At 36.3% G+C, this 16879-nt stretch overlaps 1 protein-coding gene across 1 annotated transcript in view; it reads right to left on the bottom strand.

Moving 5' to 3' along the window:
• The window catches only part of DNAH3 (dynein axonemal heavy chain 3), a 55323-nt gene that overhangs the window by 29710 nt on the left and 8734 nt on the right, over positions 1-16879 (bottom strand). The window contains exons 8-28 of the mRNA XM_051632700.1: positions 16268-16393; positions 15408-15603; positions 13943-14122; positions 13411-13547; positions 13164-13269; positions 12417-12595; positions 11233-11417; positions 9774-9897; positions 9083-9236; positions 7317-7461; positions 6848-7059; positions 6458-6549; positions 5919-6033; positions 5246-5362; positions 4880-5059; positions 4124-4260; positions 3328-3529; positions 2347-2439; positions 1941-2051; positions 1457-1571; positions 871-1069 (exon numbers count right to left, since the gene is read on the bottom strand). Coding sequence (XP_051488660.1) covers positions 871-1069; positions 1457-1571; positions 1941-2051; positions 2347-2439; positions 3328-3529; positions 4124-4260; positions 4880-5059; positions 5246-5362; positions 5919-6033; positions 6458-6549; positions 6848-7059; positions 7317-7461; positions 9083-9236; positions 9774-9897; positions 11233-11417; positions 12417-12595; positions 13164-13269; positions 13411-13547; positions 13943-14122; positions 15408-15603; positions 16268-16393 — 3105 coding nt within the window. The remainder of the gene's footprint in view (positions 1-870; positions 1070-1456; positions 1572-1940; positions 2052-2346; positions 2440-3327; positions 3530-4123; positions 4261-4879; positions 5060-5245; positions 5363-5918; positions 6034-6457; positions 6550-6847; positions 7060-7316; positions 7462-9082; positions 9237-9773; positions 9898-11232; positions 11418-12416; positions 12596-13163; positions 13270-13410; positions 13548-13942; positions 14123-15407; positions 15604-16267; positions 16394-16879) is intronic.

The following is a 16879-nucleotide window of genomic DNA, read 5'->3' as shown; positions in this document are numbered from 1 at the left end:
TTGCGACCAAAAGCAGTTCTTAAATTGTGCTGAGTAGTCTGCTTGCTCATTGCTTGGACTGAAACTACATCTAGCACAGTTGACTGCACAGTCTTAGTTTAGATTGAGCTAATCCTAATGACAACAAACCCAGTTTACAGCTAATGCACCAGCCACGTGCCTCCATCAACACCTCTGTGAATGACAAAAGATTAAGCATTTGCCAGCATAGGCATTAACACAGGCACTTGACTACAAGTGCCTCCTACACAATGGCAGGTTCACAGCTCAGTGCTGAAGTAAAATCTTGGTATCCTCACCATGTATTTGCCTGGAGACACTATAAAGTTCTTTAAGCCTTTGACCTAAAATTACCTGCTGAGATGACCTGTATCTCCAGGGTTCAACAGAAGTGAAATACCAAATGCCCTTGACTACTTCAACCTTGGGGGATGAAGTATTTACATTTCAACCTCTTCCAAGTAAGCAGAAGAACAGGAAGCTAACCACATTCAAATATCTGTGAAGGGCTCTATAATTACCTCATTTATTTTACAGGCAGGTATATCCTACCTGTAAGTCTTACTTCAAAGAAATTAATTGACCAGTGATACTGTAGAGTTCTTACTGTTGCAATACCATGAGCTGCCAGCTCTTTTCAGAAGCACATTCTTAGATAGAACAGAGACTGTTACTCACCTACTGGTCAAAAACCTATACATCGGAAATGCTACCATATCTGGGCAAAGAAGATATGTAAGATTTACCTCAAAAAACCTACAGGAAACCCTTAGCTGCTGAAGTTCCTTCTATTATTAACTGTAACAAATGAATGTAAATACAGATGGATGCAGAAAATGAGAACATTCTTCACAGACAACATGGCTTTACCTATAGCATCGATCCGTTAGTGGAGTTATAACCAGACGCAGAGAATTGCCCAGATACTCATAACCGTATTTGGCTTCTGTTGTTATCATTCGCACTAGTACATCATCCTCTTCCCAGTAGTATCTCAGCTGAGAAATCCACTGGAAGTCATTCAGATCTGTGACTTTGACTTCAACCAACTTTGCAACCACATCACGAGCTGTAGAGTAAGAGATATTACTTGAACAATCTAAACACTTCTAATATGTCAGTTTACTTAAAATTACATGTAACTATCATTTTCTTATAGCTACGTAAGTCACCATTTAAGAGTAGTGGACTGGTTTTCATGTTAGAAAGGAATTTGCATCTGTTTTGCATAAGGTATCAACCTAATTTGATCTAGATTCCAGTGCCTGTTCTAAATAGATAGGAGATAGTTTGCCAGGCGGAGACACCTCCATCTGCCCAGAGGCACTGTGCAATAACTCTGTAAAGGTTGTTTTAAGTCAGAGAAAGCCTCCCAGCTGCCTCTTTCCAATAATTACCCAGCTAGCAACAGCAGCCCTGCCCCAGATGTAACGGGTACCAGTGACTGCCCAATTACCATGCACGTCAATGACGGTGAGAGCTCCAAGTGTCAGCCGGGCTCCACTGGACAGCTTTCCTCTCACTAACTCTACAATCTCCCCAATCTGTTGATTGCTCTTCTCCAAGTAATCCTGCCACAGAAACAGAACAGGGGCATTAAGGTTAACGTTGTAGCTAGCAGTTCCTAACCTCCCGTGGGTGCAGTAACAAAACATAGTAATGGAAGTCCTGGCATTACACAAACATGTTAAACTCTTTTGAGATACTGGCATTTTATTTTACTACGACCACTTCAAAAAGCTTTATGGCCTGAAAATAATGTATGGAGAAGTCTGACCTTTCTTCCTAATAGAAATGCCAAAATTCTATTATAGCAGATGAATTTACCCTCTGTTGGGTAAATGTGGATTAGATTTCTTCTATAAATTAAAGATAAGAAGCTTTTTATTACTAAGCACTAAAATCTGATTAATTAATAGAAAGGCAGAAGAAAACCTTACCGGTAACGTTCCTTTACTTATAGCCTCACTCACTTCTTGTGTCCAGTAAATGGATGAAACACAAATAACCACCTGCCCAGGCCACTGAAGTACCCATGTTTTTCGAGGAACCTTAAAGAAAAAGATCCATTCCAGACACAGAAAGTCATATAAACACATTAGATTATGTTCCTGATAGCAATTACTTCACCCATATTTCTTTTGCCTCATGCTGTAGATAAATGAGAATCAGCACAGACACTTCAAGAAATTCCCAGTTAAAAAAACTTCAGACTAGAACTACTGAACAAGGAGAGCTGGATTCCACTTAGCTACAAACATTCTTCCCTGGTAAAGAATTTGAGCAACCTGTTTATGTGTAGTTGCTGGTGAAATCTATTTTATCCTATAATTCAGGAACAATTACCTTGATATATCCTTTTATGCCTTCTTGAATAACTTCTTTTACACTGGCCAGCATCATTTCCTCTACTTGCAAAAGCCATTTTTCTACCATGCCCTTCAAAAAAGAAAAACAGGTAGGAGTCAATACACACTTCTTGACTATATTCCTCTTCAGGAAAAAATTCTTTTACATTTGTTATGCTTAAATATGCTCACTTCTGGATGTGGTCTATAGGAGGAAGAAAGGTTGAAATTTCCCAAATTTCAACAGGCAATACTGCAGTTTAACACTGTCTGAAGGCACGTAAATCAAGGTAACTCCAAATACAATTCAGCTGAAGAAACAGCTGGGTAGGTTTCAAATAAGCATAAACAAAAAACACAGATCACAGCTTGCGTGGTCAGTTAAGCTTGGCCATTTTAACCCAGGACATGTTTTGCTCCTGGATGATTAAGGGCAAAAGGCTATCTGTAACTCACAACATGCCCCACCTTTCATCTCTTTTTGGTTACCATACAGCAGTTCAGCTCCATACCTTTATGTTATGCAGTAACATCTTCCTTGAAGAAAAAGCTGGAACTGAGCTACTTTTCAACACTTTTAATGTTACTATTTCAACTCCCTTTTGAAATAATTATCTGATTCTTCACTGCCAGTCACTCATCATTTCCCTCAGTCCTCTGTTTCAGCCATGTTGTGCAATGTTACATATATGTGTATATATAAAGCTTGGTTTATACATATAAATCTAATATATCTATGTCTTAAAAGTAATAAGGGCATAAAGCTAGAGAAAAGTGCCCAGAGGAATTTACCCCAAAACTGCTATGTCTTATTCCTATTTGTAGGAACCCTTTTTTGATCTAGGAACCAGTCTGCACTCTCACTTCCTAAACATATTTCATTATCTGATCCTAAATATTTTAAACTTCACTCCCCCAAAAAACATACACTTCAGGCAAAGTACTAATTTAATATCATAAAGTGAAAAAAAAAATTTACTTTTGCATTCGCTGGATAGATTTTATCTATGAAAGGAACAATTTCTTTCTCTGAACTGATCATGCCTAAGATCTCCAACTTTTCTGTGAACTCCAGTTTAGCAATTCCTTCAAAACACTTCTTTAAATGTGGTTGTACTCGGAGAGGATCCTTTGTTTCAGACAGTATTTCAAGTAGCTCATCATTAGATAGGAAGAAGAACCTGTTGGAAAAATACAATTAACGAACACAAATTTTCCAATCATTAAAATTGTCAATAATAATCTATTCATGCAAGATAGATGGAATTTTTTTTCTGCTGCTTAGGACACTAGTGTAACAGAGAGGAAATTATTATGACAAATTCCTTTCCTAAGCAATTTTTCACATTACAAAACTCTTCACACCTGTATTTTTAGAATTTCAATATGATCATCCTTTTATGCAGAAGAAGGAAAAAGGGTTCTCAAACTCACGCAGGGAAGACCAGATTTTGCAGCCAATACAGACTTTTTAAAACATATATGATTATCTGGACAAGATTCTGTAACTCTCACGTATCATCCACTTCTGTACAACTGAAGAGAGTAGGGCAGAGACATAATTGCAAATCAGCCACATGAAAGTACCAAGTGGCTATAAAAATGCCCTGTAAGTGATAATGTGTTTCTAACCCTAAATTCAGACTATTTTCACTTCTTGTTGCACAGAACTCTCCCACACGTGTTTACAAAATAAGACTTTCTGATTCAGTAGAAATGGTTTGAAAGAGCTTATGGATTTTTGTCTCTAACTTAGGACTCTTCAATTACTTTACCTTGGGAAATACAATCTTTTCTTCTCCAAATAAGTATTCAACCCTTTCTGAACATCTTCTAAGAGAGTATTTGCTTCCTGAAGCCTGTCCAACATCATAGGCTGTTCAGCTGCTGCAAGGACCTTTGAGTCTTTCACCTTTATAAAAACAAATGCACATCAGAAACTGCTAGAAGTTGTTTGCCTCTTACCCGATTTCTCAGTTTTATCCAACAGCACTTACTATCCCTGTTACCTATCCAGACACACTACCATCTCAGTACATATTCACCACAGTTTTGAATAACCATGCCACAACATATTAGAGAACAATAATATACAAAAGTATTTTAGTTGCTCTAATAATGTGTAAGCCTTACAAGCCTAATCCAAAATCTAACTGTATCCAGAAAAGGCTTTCTACAGATTGTCAGTGAACCCTGAAACAGATTCTGAAAGCAAAAATCATTCATCTTGTAGTTAATTCTGAACATTTAACAATGCCAAAGCCAGAAAATTTAAAATTAAAATATTATGAGTTCTAATTTATCCTGCAATATCCAGACTTTACAGAAACCTCAAAACAATAATGACAATCTACCACTTTTACTGCCAGACTATGGGGCTTTAGTAAAGGATTTTCCACTATGTATTATACCTTCTTGTGACTTAAATAGAAATCTCTAACTCCAGAAAAGCTAGTATATCTTCACGACACTAATAATCCTGTTACCGGATACACATAAAAATACACAATTTATTAAATGCAAGCACTTACCACTTGTGCCATAATGGCCTTCCAGTATGCATTCACAACCCCAAACTTTCTGCCCTCTTCAGGCATTTGAGCTATAATGTCTTCTGAACTGAAAATTGGTTCCAAATACAACCATGTTGCCTGACATTTTAACCAGCTATCTAGAATATCTTGTATTAAAGACAGCTTATCTTTCCAAGCCTGTAATAAAAACATTTAATATTTAAGCAAAATCACATAAAGAATTACTTTATTTTGAGGAAAGATTGAAGAAAAATATGTGTTCTTAAAACAGTTAAAAACTATAGGCCATATAACAACTTATTATGCCAAAAAACCTTAAAGCACTTAGGGAAAGCAAGCTCCATCAATCCAGCTCTTCCTTACCCGGCATTCAGCTTCTATTGGTTTGATGAAGGGAGAGCCACACATTGTCTGAGTCTTAACAAGGTGATCATCCAACAAAAGCTGGATGTCATCAACTGCTGACAGGATGCTGGTGTTCTGTAAATACATCATATTTTGATTATGCAAATAGCAGCTGCTTTATTTCACCACTCTTCAACCTCACCCAGCTTCGTGTTGCCCTGCTCTCTGATGGCTGAAGGTAAGAAAGCAGCAAAGCACTGAGAAAGCCTGCAACATGTTTGAAGACAGCAAATGGTGCCTTCATTAAAAAGCTGGTTTAAAGGTCATAAGATAGACTTATTTGTGAATGGGAAGCTAGTCAGGGATGCTAGTGACTTCCCACTCATTCTTTTAGACCGCGTGTGATTTCTTGTTTCTTCTGGGCAAGTTCAAATTGCACTGCTGTCCAGCTTTCCCTGCAACACTGCAAAAGCTGTCAGGCTCACAGGTTTGTTAGGATTAGTACGCTGAGATCACAAGTTATGCAGATACTAATGTCCAAATATAAGGATAGTAATGGAGATATTTGGGGTCTGATATGACTTTCAGTCATGCCACAGTGAATCAGCTGCAACTTCCCCCTATTATTTCTCAACTGATATCCAGAATAAAAGTAATTATTTTCAACAATATTGATTTGGTGTTTACTCACAGTATCCCTGTATTGTGTCAGACCAAACTGCACATTGACCCACTCTGATTTCATTTTCTCTATTGCTTTCTCTAAGGAATACTCCTTACTTGCAGATGCTCCAACAGGTTCCAGCCTAAAGTGAAATTAAACACATCTTTGAAACGATTTTGCAACATAGTTGAAGACTAAAAAAAAAAACAAAACAGTTGCAGGTAGGGTTGCATATCAGACTGCCTTTCATATGGATATGTTAATAATATCATAGACTCTTATTTCAGGGAATATTTTTGCAACTTAAGGCTTACCATGTTCAAGATACTAGTATTAGTTTGGAGATAAACACAGGCAGAAAATTATGAAAGTGCAAATGAAGTGGTTTAGGAATATCACTCTGGCTTTGGTGCCTTTGTGCTACAAGAACAACTGACAGTTCCATCCATAGCTGAAAAAATACACCTGGGTGTAATAGCACAGAAAAAAACGAAACAGACTAGTATCTGGTATCTAACATATGACATGTGGTAGTTGTCTAAAAAAAAAAATAGTAAGCTTCTTACTGCTCAACATATTTTAAGAGTTCAAATTCCAACATGCTTGCCAAAGTAGTAGTTTCATCAGGACTGATCTCACATCCCACAATTTCACTAATCTGAAAATAAAATAAGAAATAAAATCTATTAATGAGGTGCATGTTTGTAATAGATTTCTCAAACAGCAAGAAATAAATGCTAAACAAGTATTAATGCAACCCCCTGATTTGGTTTTTTGCCATAATTTATTAATTTAAAGAAGCTCCTGCCTGTATCATTACAAATTTCAAAACTAGATCTACCATGTGACAGGATAAAAGGTTATTACTATTCCAATATGGAATATATCAAGAAGTATATTGAATTGTCAGCTTCTGTGCCAGAATACTCCAACAGTTCAAGCAGAGTTTAAAATACCTGCTCCCAATGTCTCGCCTTCATTCCACGATTGCAGACAATTGTCATGACAGGAAGATGCTGTTTAAATTCATCAATCTTACATTTGGTCGACTCTGCTAAGCGTTTAGGTCCAGGCAAATCTGAAAAAGTCTTACTGAGCTTGTACATAGTCCTCCACATATTGTCAACTTCCTCAGTAATTTCATCAGCATCCAGGTTCTGAAGGGTTTCTGAATACAACAGTATAAAAAAGCACAGCAGGCCCATCAGCACAAGATGACCCAGGTGGTTTATTAACAACCATTCTCCTTCAGCAAATCAGTTGTGTTACAAAAAATTATCTTCATGTAAAATCCAAGTCTACATCTCTATTTCCTACTGCTTTATTTATTCGGAATTCTTTTCTCACAACTAATCAAACCTTTCAGCTTCTACTCAACTGACCAAAAAAATGACACATTTAATCAAATGAACACCAAAGCCTCACCATTCATCCATTCCTCAGATCTGGTATGGAAATCATATGCTGTTACCCAAAGCTGTTCAAAAGGTTGTTTCTTTACAATTATACTTTGCAGTAGAGGAAAGTCACTCTTTTCCCGCCCAAGTAACTCTTCTTCTTTATTAATGCCCTTTGAGAAAAAAAAAAAAAAAAATCTCTTTTCCATCAAAAATTCCTACTGTTGTTAAAACGTTATAGCAAGTAATATTGAATACAATGTTTGTACATGTCAAAGTCAGTCAGATATGCAGATTCAGGCCTGTGGATTTCAGGTAAATACGGTAACTGTGTTCTTGAAAATTCCCCTAATTTTTTGTTGATATCTTTCACTAACTCAATTTAAAAAACATCTGTTTTAGAAATACACAATGCACCATGACATTCAGCAAAACCAAGGCTCACAAGTTACCAACCCACTCTGAAACCTGGATGTAAGCTCCTCAGTCACATAGGCTTACAGGATTTTTTTTTTACTTGCAATTATTTTTTTCCTGTTATGTAAACATCCAGGAGCTCCAACCAAAACAGATATTGATTGCTGTGCATATTCATGGTAGGATATTGTCCTTGTCCAAAAGACCTTATAGTATAAATCAATGTACAAAGACTTGGACTAAACAAAAAGTTTTGTCTTCTTAATTTTACAGGTAGGGAGGTGAAGCACAGAGAAATGCTGAAATGTAGACACTGAATTCAGATTGAGTCCCAAGTCTGTGCTTCCATAATGTCAGCAGACCTTTCATAAAATTTTATTGTCACTCAATGTGAGATGAAGGCAGAGAAACTTAAAGATCCACATTCCAAGATAATTTTTAACTTAATGTATTCACCAAGACAATTGTCAGGTCACTTAAACTGTGTGTAGACACATTGTGATAATGTATTAAGAAACTTAATTACTTATTCTGATCTACCTATAACAATGCATCAGTGCTGTTAACTCACACTAATTAAATATACTACATGCCTTTACCCTGATCAAGTGTGTTGATATGTAGAACTAACAATTTATCTAAATCCTAATTTAATTTGTTCCATTTTCTCTTTTTAGTGGGACTTAACTGAAATGCTGATCTTTAAGGTTCCATGTATGCAGAAATCTCATTGTCTCACTGGGATTTAGAAGATTAATTAAGTCTCAAAAGGCCTGTGAGATCTCTCAAAGGTAACCATTCTCATTTGACAGCAGAGGCACAGCTAAGACAAACTATTCAACACAGTACACTGGATGGAGAGCCCTGAATAGAATTGAGGAATCTTCATCTTCAGTTTCCTTCTAAACACGTTTAATGTCTATAGGCAACTTCTGGAAATGATGCAAACAGTTGAAAAACATTTGGTTTTAATTAGAGAACAAACAGAGAGACTGAAAACACAGCTCCAGCAGCAAAAACCACTGTTCATGGAAAACATCAACTTCCTAACATTCTGGTCCTGCCAACTCTTCCAGAAGAATTCTGTTTTCCCTGGATCCTGCTACTACTGACTGCTTGGAAACACTGAAAATCAGTATTTCAGCTTTAAAAAGTCCCTAAACCTTTTCCCCAAAAAACATGCTCTTCAACTCAGCAGTAGGAACAACTCAGCATACCAGGGAAAGATATTTGTCACATGTTTGTGAATTTGGACATTTTAAAGCCATCTTGACAATATATGGCCAGAACTCTGAAAAAAAAAACAGGGGCAGGAACCAAACTTCTGCTCATCCAGCACGTTGCAACCCACTCTATGTTTGACTAAGAAATACCAACCTCAAATTCTGTCAGTGCATCATCTAGATTCTTATTTAACTTTTTAAAATTCTCAGCGTTGTTCTCCATTTCTTCTATGCTTATGATATCCAGCTTTTTGTAGCTTTCTACTTCTTTATCATAACCTTCAAGAGTTTCCTCAAACTGAGAACACCTGAGATAAAGATAGCTTAGGTAACATGATGTTCTGTTTCATTCCTTTTCAGGTTTCTATTATTTTCTTAATTATAACATGCACTGTCAAATGAAATCTGATCTCAATACTAGTGCGAAGTAAAAACAGATAATATTCAAAACCCGTTAATGTTATATCAGTACCATACAGTTCACAGGATTAGAATTCAAGGTTCATTATTAAACCTTGCAATTGATTTACCTCACTTACATTTGCTACCTTTACTATGTGGAGGAAATAAAGAGTGAAAACAACGTAACAAAATTATGTGTAATGCCGTAGTAAGTGACATAATAAAATAAAATAACAATTATTCTAGTAACATCCTTCATTCCTCATTTCAGCATATTTAAGCTGAGGAACATTCTAACACACCCTCATCAACAGTATGTTTCTGAAACCTCTGTGTAAATCATATTTCTTCCTTACTTTCTCAGCTCCTGTCCAAGTTTTACTTCCTTGACATTATCTCCCTTTTACTGAATATGAGATTTTTTTTATGTCTTAGCACCATACCTTTCAACCAAAACCATCTCTGCATGATTCCTCCATTCATACAAGTTCTCTCTACCCTTTTCAAAGATTATTTTAATCTGATCAGGCCAACAGAAAACTGTGCTATTCAGGTTTATGTCATCATCTAAAAGAAAAAAAAACACAACACAGACATCTGTAAGAAAATACCTTTAACCAATGATCTAACATATAATGGCTGTTGTGAAGAGTAAGCAAAAGAGATAAAACTACATTTAGGAATAAGCTAAGAAGCTACATATTTTAAGCTGCTGGCTGAATTATCTTCACTGCAAAGAGAACAGTTGTCTATCACAATTTAGATTGATAGCAAAACCCTGAAGTCAAGTTAATGTGAAATTCTCTGAATAAGACATTTGCTAAGCAGATAAAATTAAGAACAGCTATTCCAGAACACTGAACCCATTTAGCTACACAGAGACAGACCACTTCTAACCAAATATATATAATATACCTACCTAAGGTAGGTGGGTAAAAGGAACATTTAAATAATTTTTAGTCCACAATGCATAAATGCTGAATTATTCCCAAAAGTTAAGAGCATAAAAACTACAACGAACAGATATCTCCATCTTCATATTTGTCTATTTGCTGGGTTACTTCATTGTAACTAACTGCAGAACACATGCTTGTAAAGGCAGCTACAAAGAATATGTAACTATAAAATACTGTGTACATCAACACTCCTGTCCAAACTGTACCAGCAAAATGTCCTGGCTTCTGCAGATGTCCTAATGTTTATTAGAATTGTTTTTCTGATAAAGATGAGATATCCTAGATATATAATATCAGTGTCTGATCTGAGTGCGTTCTGCTTACGGGTTATCCAGCCACTAATTTGGGTGTGCGTTCATATGACTGCTCTGCATTTTTACATACGGCAAACAACACACAAGCACGTCTGAACAGCAGATTTTGGCTTTGAATAGATGTGCAAACTAAAAGCAGCTTCTACGGATCTTTCTTCCATCTTGGAGAACTGTCTTTATGTTAATCTTGAACAGCAAAACATCAAGCAAAACAAAAGACCTCCACTGATCTAATACTCAGCTGCAGAGATTCAAGTTCTCACACTTCACAAAAGCTGCCTTAGTGCTTTCAAGAGACAGCTTTTTAGTTGCTTTTTCATTGAAGACATTTTATTGATTAACTTAGAATTGTAACAGCATTTGGCCAGACTACATGACATTAACCTGATAATGCCCAAGACATTCTCTAAAACACAGAAAACAGAACTGTCTGTGCTGTATGCCATTTCTCTAACCATTCCTTTTTGCATTGGTACATTTTGCCTCTACTAAATTCTTTTTATTTCCTTTCTGTCTCTTTTGAAGCTTTTCATTAGCATTCTAGAATATGCAACGTTTATGCATGCAGAGCCCAAAATCTATACATAAATATTTTCAATCAGAGGCTTTTATATTTTATAACTAAAACATACCAGAAATATGAGCATATTCCATGAGGAATTTCAGTCTGTGCCCTGCTTCAGCAATGTCCTGTCTCAGTTTAAAAACAGTAACTTCACTGGATTTCTTTAAGTATGCATCATATTCCACCAGTTCTTCAGTGTTCTGAGGCACCTCACCCATTTTCATTGCAATTAAGTCATACTCACTGCAAACTCTACAACAAAAAGAAAACAGACATTTCACTGGGATCCTAAGTGAAGATAGCTGCCAGGTCTTGCTAATGAAGTTGTTGTTTTAAACAAGAATATTAATTTTCTTCATAAACTAAGTATTCAGATTGAATACACATAGTAAATAGGCATTTATAAAGGCACTTACTCTATACTATCAATTATATTGCCCTAACTTGTTTACAAGAATTGATATATAACAGAATTATCACTAAGTTGGTTTCAAACTACAATTAACAGCATATTAACAGTTTCCTTCCGATAGGTTTAGAATTTCCTTCTCAAGACAAATCTGCTGCAGGAATAAATGTTTGAATGCAGTGAGCAAGAACTCACTTAATCACCCCACAACAATAAAATCAAGTGCATGTCATGAAACAAAGTTATAAAGGGAAAAATTATTAAACAATCAGGTTTATTTTATATTGTACATGGGAACAGAAAATACAGAAAGGAAAAAATCCTGCTATTTACTTTCTTCCCAGTGATTTTTTTTCTTGTTCCATAATCCAGTTCAGTACTGCATATAGACAGCAGACATGCAGAGAGCAACCACACAAAAGACAGGTTCATTTAAGCCTTCCTCAAGCCTTCCTAAGGTTAGGTGTTCAGCAGAAGCTCATTTTCTAGAGCCTTCCCACAGAAAGTGGAGGCTGAGAGTCCTCTCTAGATTGTGCTTCACCTCCACCTGGAGATGTTTTTTATTAAGTGGGTTGAATTATTTTTTATTGTGATTGTCTCTCTCCATTCCCTGTGGAAGTATGCTTTAATTCATAGAATTATAGAATGGTTTGGGTTGGAAGCGACCTTAAAGATCACCTAGTTCCAACCTCCCTGCCATGGGAATGGACAACAACAGGTGGTGGGGTAATTGCCAAGGTGGGGTTTTTGCTGCTCAGCAAATTAATAAAGTTACCTCATCCACAGACATACAGCATCAGTCCACACAGACAGCAAGCACCATGCATGCTAACAACACGTACTTTTGATTTAACTCTCTGTTTTCCACCGTTGCAAATTCAATCAATCTGTCTTTAAGATTTTGGATCCGATTGCAGAGTTCCTTGTTCAGTTGTACAGCATCCAGACAGAACATGGCCAGTGGGACAGTGGCATGCATAGAAGCAATCTCTGTTTCCATTTCTGTTAAGCTGTCAATCTTCTGCAAATAGTAAATAATAAATCTGTTATTTTTCCTGAAGGTCCATAGATACAAAAACCTACAAAACTACTTCTATTGAGAAAAAAGGAGAATATATACCACATAGAAGAGGGAACAACTTTTTTTTTTTTTTTTCCAGAGCTCAGCTCCTATCCACAGATTACAGGGCTGAAAGCTTTGCACAGTAATATGTCACATTAAGGAACACCATAGGTTGTCTAAAAAAGTCTTCAGCCAGAAGCTAACTCAGGAATGCAGAGAGAAAAGCAGAAAGAGCTAACTAAGGGCAAGAGAGTCAACAGACCAGCAAGATGCAGATTTACCAAATACTCTGGGCAGCCTAGTGGGACCCTACAAAACCTATAGAAGAAGGCCATGAATAAGATTCCTTCTGCATTTACACAGCAAACCCATATCAAGGGGCTATGAAAATTGAGATGGCTTCCCTGGTACTCCCAAAGGTAAAACAAGTCATCTGAAAGGAAGTTCTTTAGAAAATGCATTAGGAAGTCAAACATGATATATTAGCTGCTCTATGAACATGTAGCTGGTGTCAGTTAAATATTACCTCTGCTAAAGCTTCTAAAGAATTATCTTCTTGCAAGAAATCTGTGACTTCTTGCTGTGCGCTGTTGTCCAAAAGATTGCTGTATTTCCTGTACGCGTTTAAATACCTTAAACACAGAGGGTCACAAAAAAAAAACATAAGATTGCAATGTGAAAATTCTCTGTAATAAGAAACAAATCAACTCAAACTATTTGCTTGAGTCAAATGGATACTGTTATGAATCTGAAAGTTAAGAGCCACAACTTACTTCTGTGGACCAACAATGTTGCTCTCAAAGATCTTTTCAAGTTTGTTCACATAATCTGTAAACAACGTTTCATCTGGTTTGACTGTGCTGAGAATGAGATCATCTCTTTTTAACTCTGGAAATAGGAATCTTTCTACCTAAAGGGAACCATGGCAAATACTGTCATAACATGTAAAACAGAGGAAATAAGGTATTCTCTTATCTATTAATCCACCACTTCCAAAAAATGTCTTATTTGGTAAAAACACCACCATGTGTAAAGGCTCTGATTCATAATTAACCCTTGATTACACACACAATTTGTTTGCAAAAACTATATGAAAAACAAACCAGGGATTTAATAAAACTTGAGTCTGAAAAAGAACAATTCCTATGCTGTCTTCTATAACCACTGAAGTTCACACAGCTTGTGATACACAACCCTCAGTTTCATCTTCCATTTGTCACTTTTTTGCCTCTTTCATAACTTTTTACATCACTGACAGCTTTCATTCACAGTGTATTTTGTGTACACCTATAACTTATCCAGTACCTTTGGAAGTTCCTCAGCAGTGTTCAGGATCTCTGTGAAGCTATGACTGATGACATGCCAGCATTCATTCAAAGGTGGCTTAAAGACAATCTCAGGTTCTTCCACACTGAGTTTGATTGTTAGTATCTGAGGTACAAAGAACTGCTTTTCTTGATATGGTTCTGTGAAATCATTTCCATCCTTAAGGAAAAGAATGAAAATTGTACATGCCAAAGAAATCATCTGCAACTATAATAGTTTTTAAAAGACTCAAACTCCCCCCAGATCTCTTAACTATACAGCACCAATAGGATCTTGACCCTGGATTTTTATTTAAAACACTGATGCCCCAATATACAAGATTTTAATGTGCCAACTGCTAAATGCATCTACAAAAGTTGGAATTAGGAAACAAGATTTCAGCCTAATTGCCTTGATCTTCCCTTAACAGAAGCACTAATTATCACACAGAACAAAAGCTCTAAAAAAATTAATAATCCATAATGCCTATCAGAAATAAAATCTAGAATAAAGTGCAAGATCCTCTTTTTTTAATTGCCTTGTATGGTTAGTAAGAACTCACCTACTCCCAAATTGCCTTTACAGTAAATGAATCCTAATCCATTACTGGACTCACAAAGTAGATGCAATAATGTTGTTGTGGGTTTTTTTCAAACCACCACCAGCAAAACCCCCCCACACAAAACCAATGTCAAACAAAAAAAACAACACCAAACCAACTCACAAGACAAAACAACGCACCCCAAATAGCCCAACCACCAGTACCACCACCATCACCCAGGAGCAAGGCTTAGCCTAAGTTTGGCAGCATATTGTACAAAGTGTGATCCTCTGGCTGTAATGCAGTATTTAATCTGTTACATTTACTCTTTTAAAATATGTTTCATTTTGTCTTATCATGGTAGATCCTGGGTGATCTGAAATTTAAAGAACTCATTTCCAAAAAGAGGCAACTTTATAGTTGTCAAAACAGTGGTATAATTATAATTATGTGCCTTATTTGAAATAATACAGGGCACCCATTTGATATAGACACAGACACCACATACACAGATTTCCTCTGCAAAGGATTACATGCATAAATATACATACTTTTGACTTCAAAGGGAGTAATTCTTGTGCTTTCAGGAAAACATTTTTTAAGTGTTTTGCTTGGTTATGGTCAGGAAAAATAAAACAATAAAACAAACAAACACAAAAAAGCACATCCACTCAAGATAGAGTTAAAAACTCACATAAACTGCTAGTTGTAACCCTACAATGAATAATTATTCAAGTGAGCAGCTTTTCATTGCAAAGAAAATTCCACTGAGTATGCACAGCTGCTTGAAGGATCCAGCCACTTTTTTATGGAGGGAAGAGCTATCAGTGATTTTAGCTTTCAAAGAGCATTACATTTTATGCCTATATGAATTATTATCTCTATATAACACTGAAAACTGTAGATATAATTCACAGCATATACCTTATGGATCATAAAATATGCAAGAAGATCTTCTAAGGAGTTAATGACCATCTCACGGAGTTGTAAAGACATTAGAGCTGCCACCGAACGAAAATAGCTTTCAACTTGCTGGGAGGAATCATAGTCAGTTTTAGGAGCAAGATGAAGCCATTTCTTCTTTTGATCAAGGAAAATGGATGCACAAGTTGGGATCCACCTATAATGAAATAATAGGGAGACAAAGTTTTTTAAAGCTTATTAGTCTTACCTTGCTCCTTGCAATGAAATCTAAGCTCCCCAGTTACCCAAAGAATGAGCAAAATTCAAAGGGCTAACTAGATGCCAAATGAAACAGGACCTACCAGGAGTTGGAGGAAATCTGAGCTTTTAAACTAAGGATTCTTGTTATAATGGACTCCTACTTTTAGTTTAAATCAGTATTAATGGAGAAAATACTAGTGACATTATTTATATATCGGCGTTAAATGAGAACACTGAGTCTGGAAGAGATCCCCTGTGGCAGAATGCAGTCACCTAATAGCATGGTCTATTACCTTATATAAATCTCTTTCTTACATTGATCAATGTCTAGAATTTAAAAAGTTAGGTTTTCTGTCACTATTTTTATAGATTTAAATTCCACTCCTCTATGGTCAGAAACCTTTTATTTTCCAGTCTACATTTATTCATAGCCAGTTTATTCCCACTTGCTCTGTGCAGGCACTTCTGCAGTTTCAACAGCTCGCTCAGCATCCAGATGTTTGTCCCTCTTCATTATTTTCCCCTTTGTTTTGGCAAAGATCTGTTCTAAAAAGGGAGCTTCACATAAATCAGACTCCAAGACACTCTGCTTATCTACTGTTAGTACATCTGGCACTGACTTGTTTTGAAGAATATGGTGAGCTTCCATACAGTGTCTTCGAACGACCTGCTCAAATTCAGCGGGCAGCGGCGGCAGGCCTTCAGAAAGCATTTCCTCAGTGCGAACAAACCTTAGATGCCTATACCTATGGAAGCAAAACAGTAGGTATTTTATGGAATTCTGTTTAAAAGAAACCCATGAAACACAGTCAGGAAGATTTAATATGCATCTGTAAACATCAATAATGCCATTGCATGAATGCATATCACTTCATTGCTAAGCTGTCCAACAAGCACGTTTTTAATGTTTGCTTTTTTTTGCTACTAGCAAATATAAAAGGCTTCACAAATTTTACTTTGTACTTGTTACATTTAAAATTGTGTTAATTTTTTGCTACAATGGTTAGAAAAACTTCTTGTCCTTTTCCTGGATTCATGAGTATATCCAGGCATCAAAAAACACACAGAATGACACCTACAGCCTCTATTCCGCATTAACAGCAGTAAGTACCACAGTCTGTAATATTCAAGAGCTTAAACTGTTGCAAATGTTACTTAAATGCAAAAACAGTTCTTAGGTTTACTAACTACCGTATTTAAATACACAAGAAACCATATCTCAATTTTCAAAA

Source organism: Apus apus, chromosome 14 (genome assembly GCF_020740795.1).
Source record: "Apus apus isolate bApuApu2 chromosome 14, bApuApu2.pri.cur, whole genome shotgun sequence".
Lineage (NCBI taxonomy): Eukaryota > Metazoa > Chordata > Aves > Apodiformes > Apodidae > Apus > Apus apus.
This window is presented reverse-complemented; position numbering and strand designations above follow the sequence as displayed.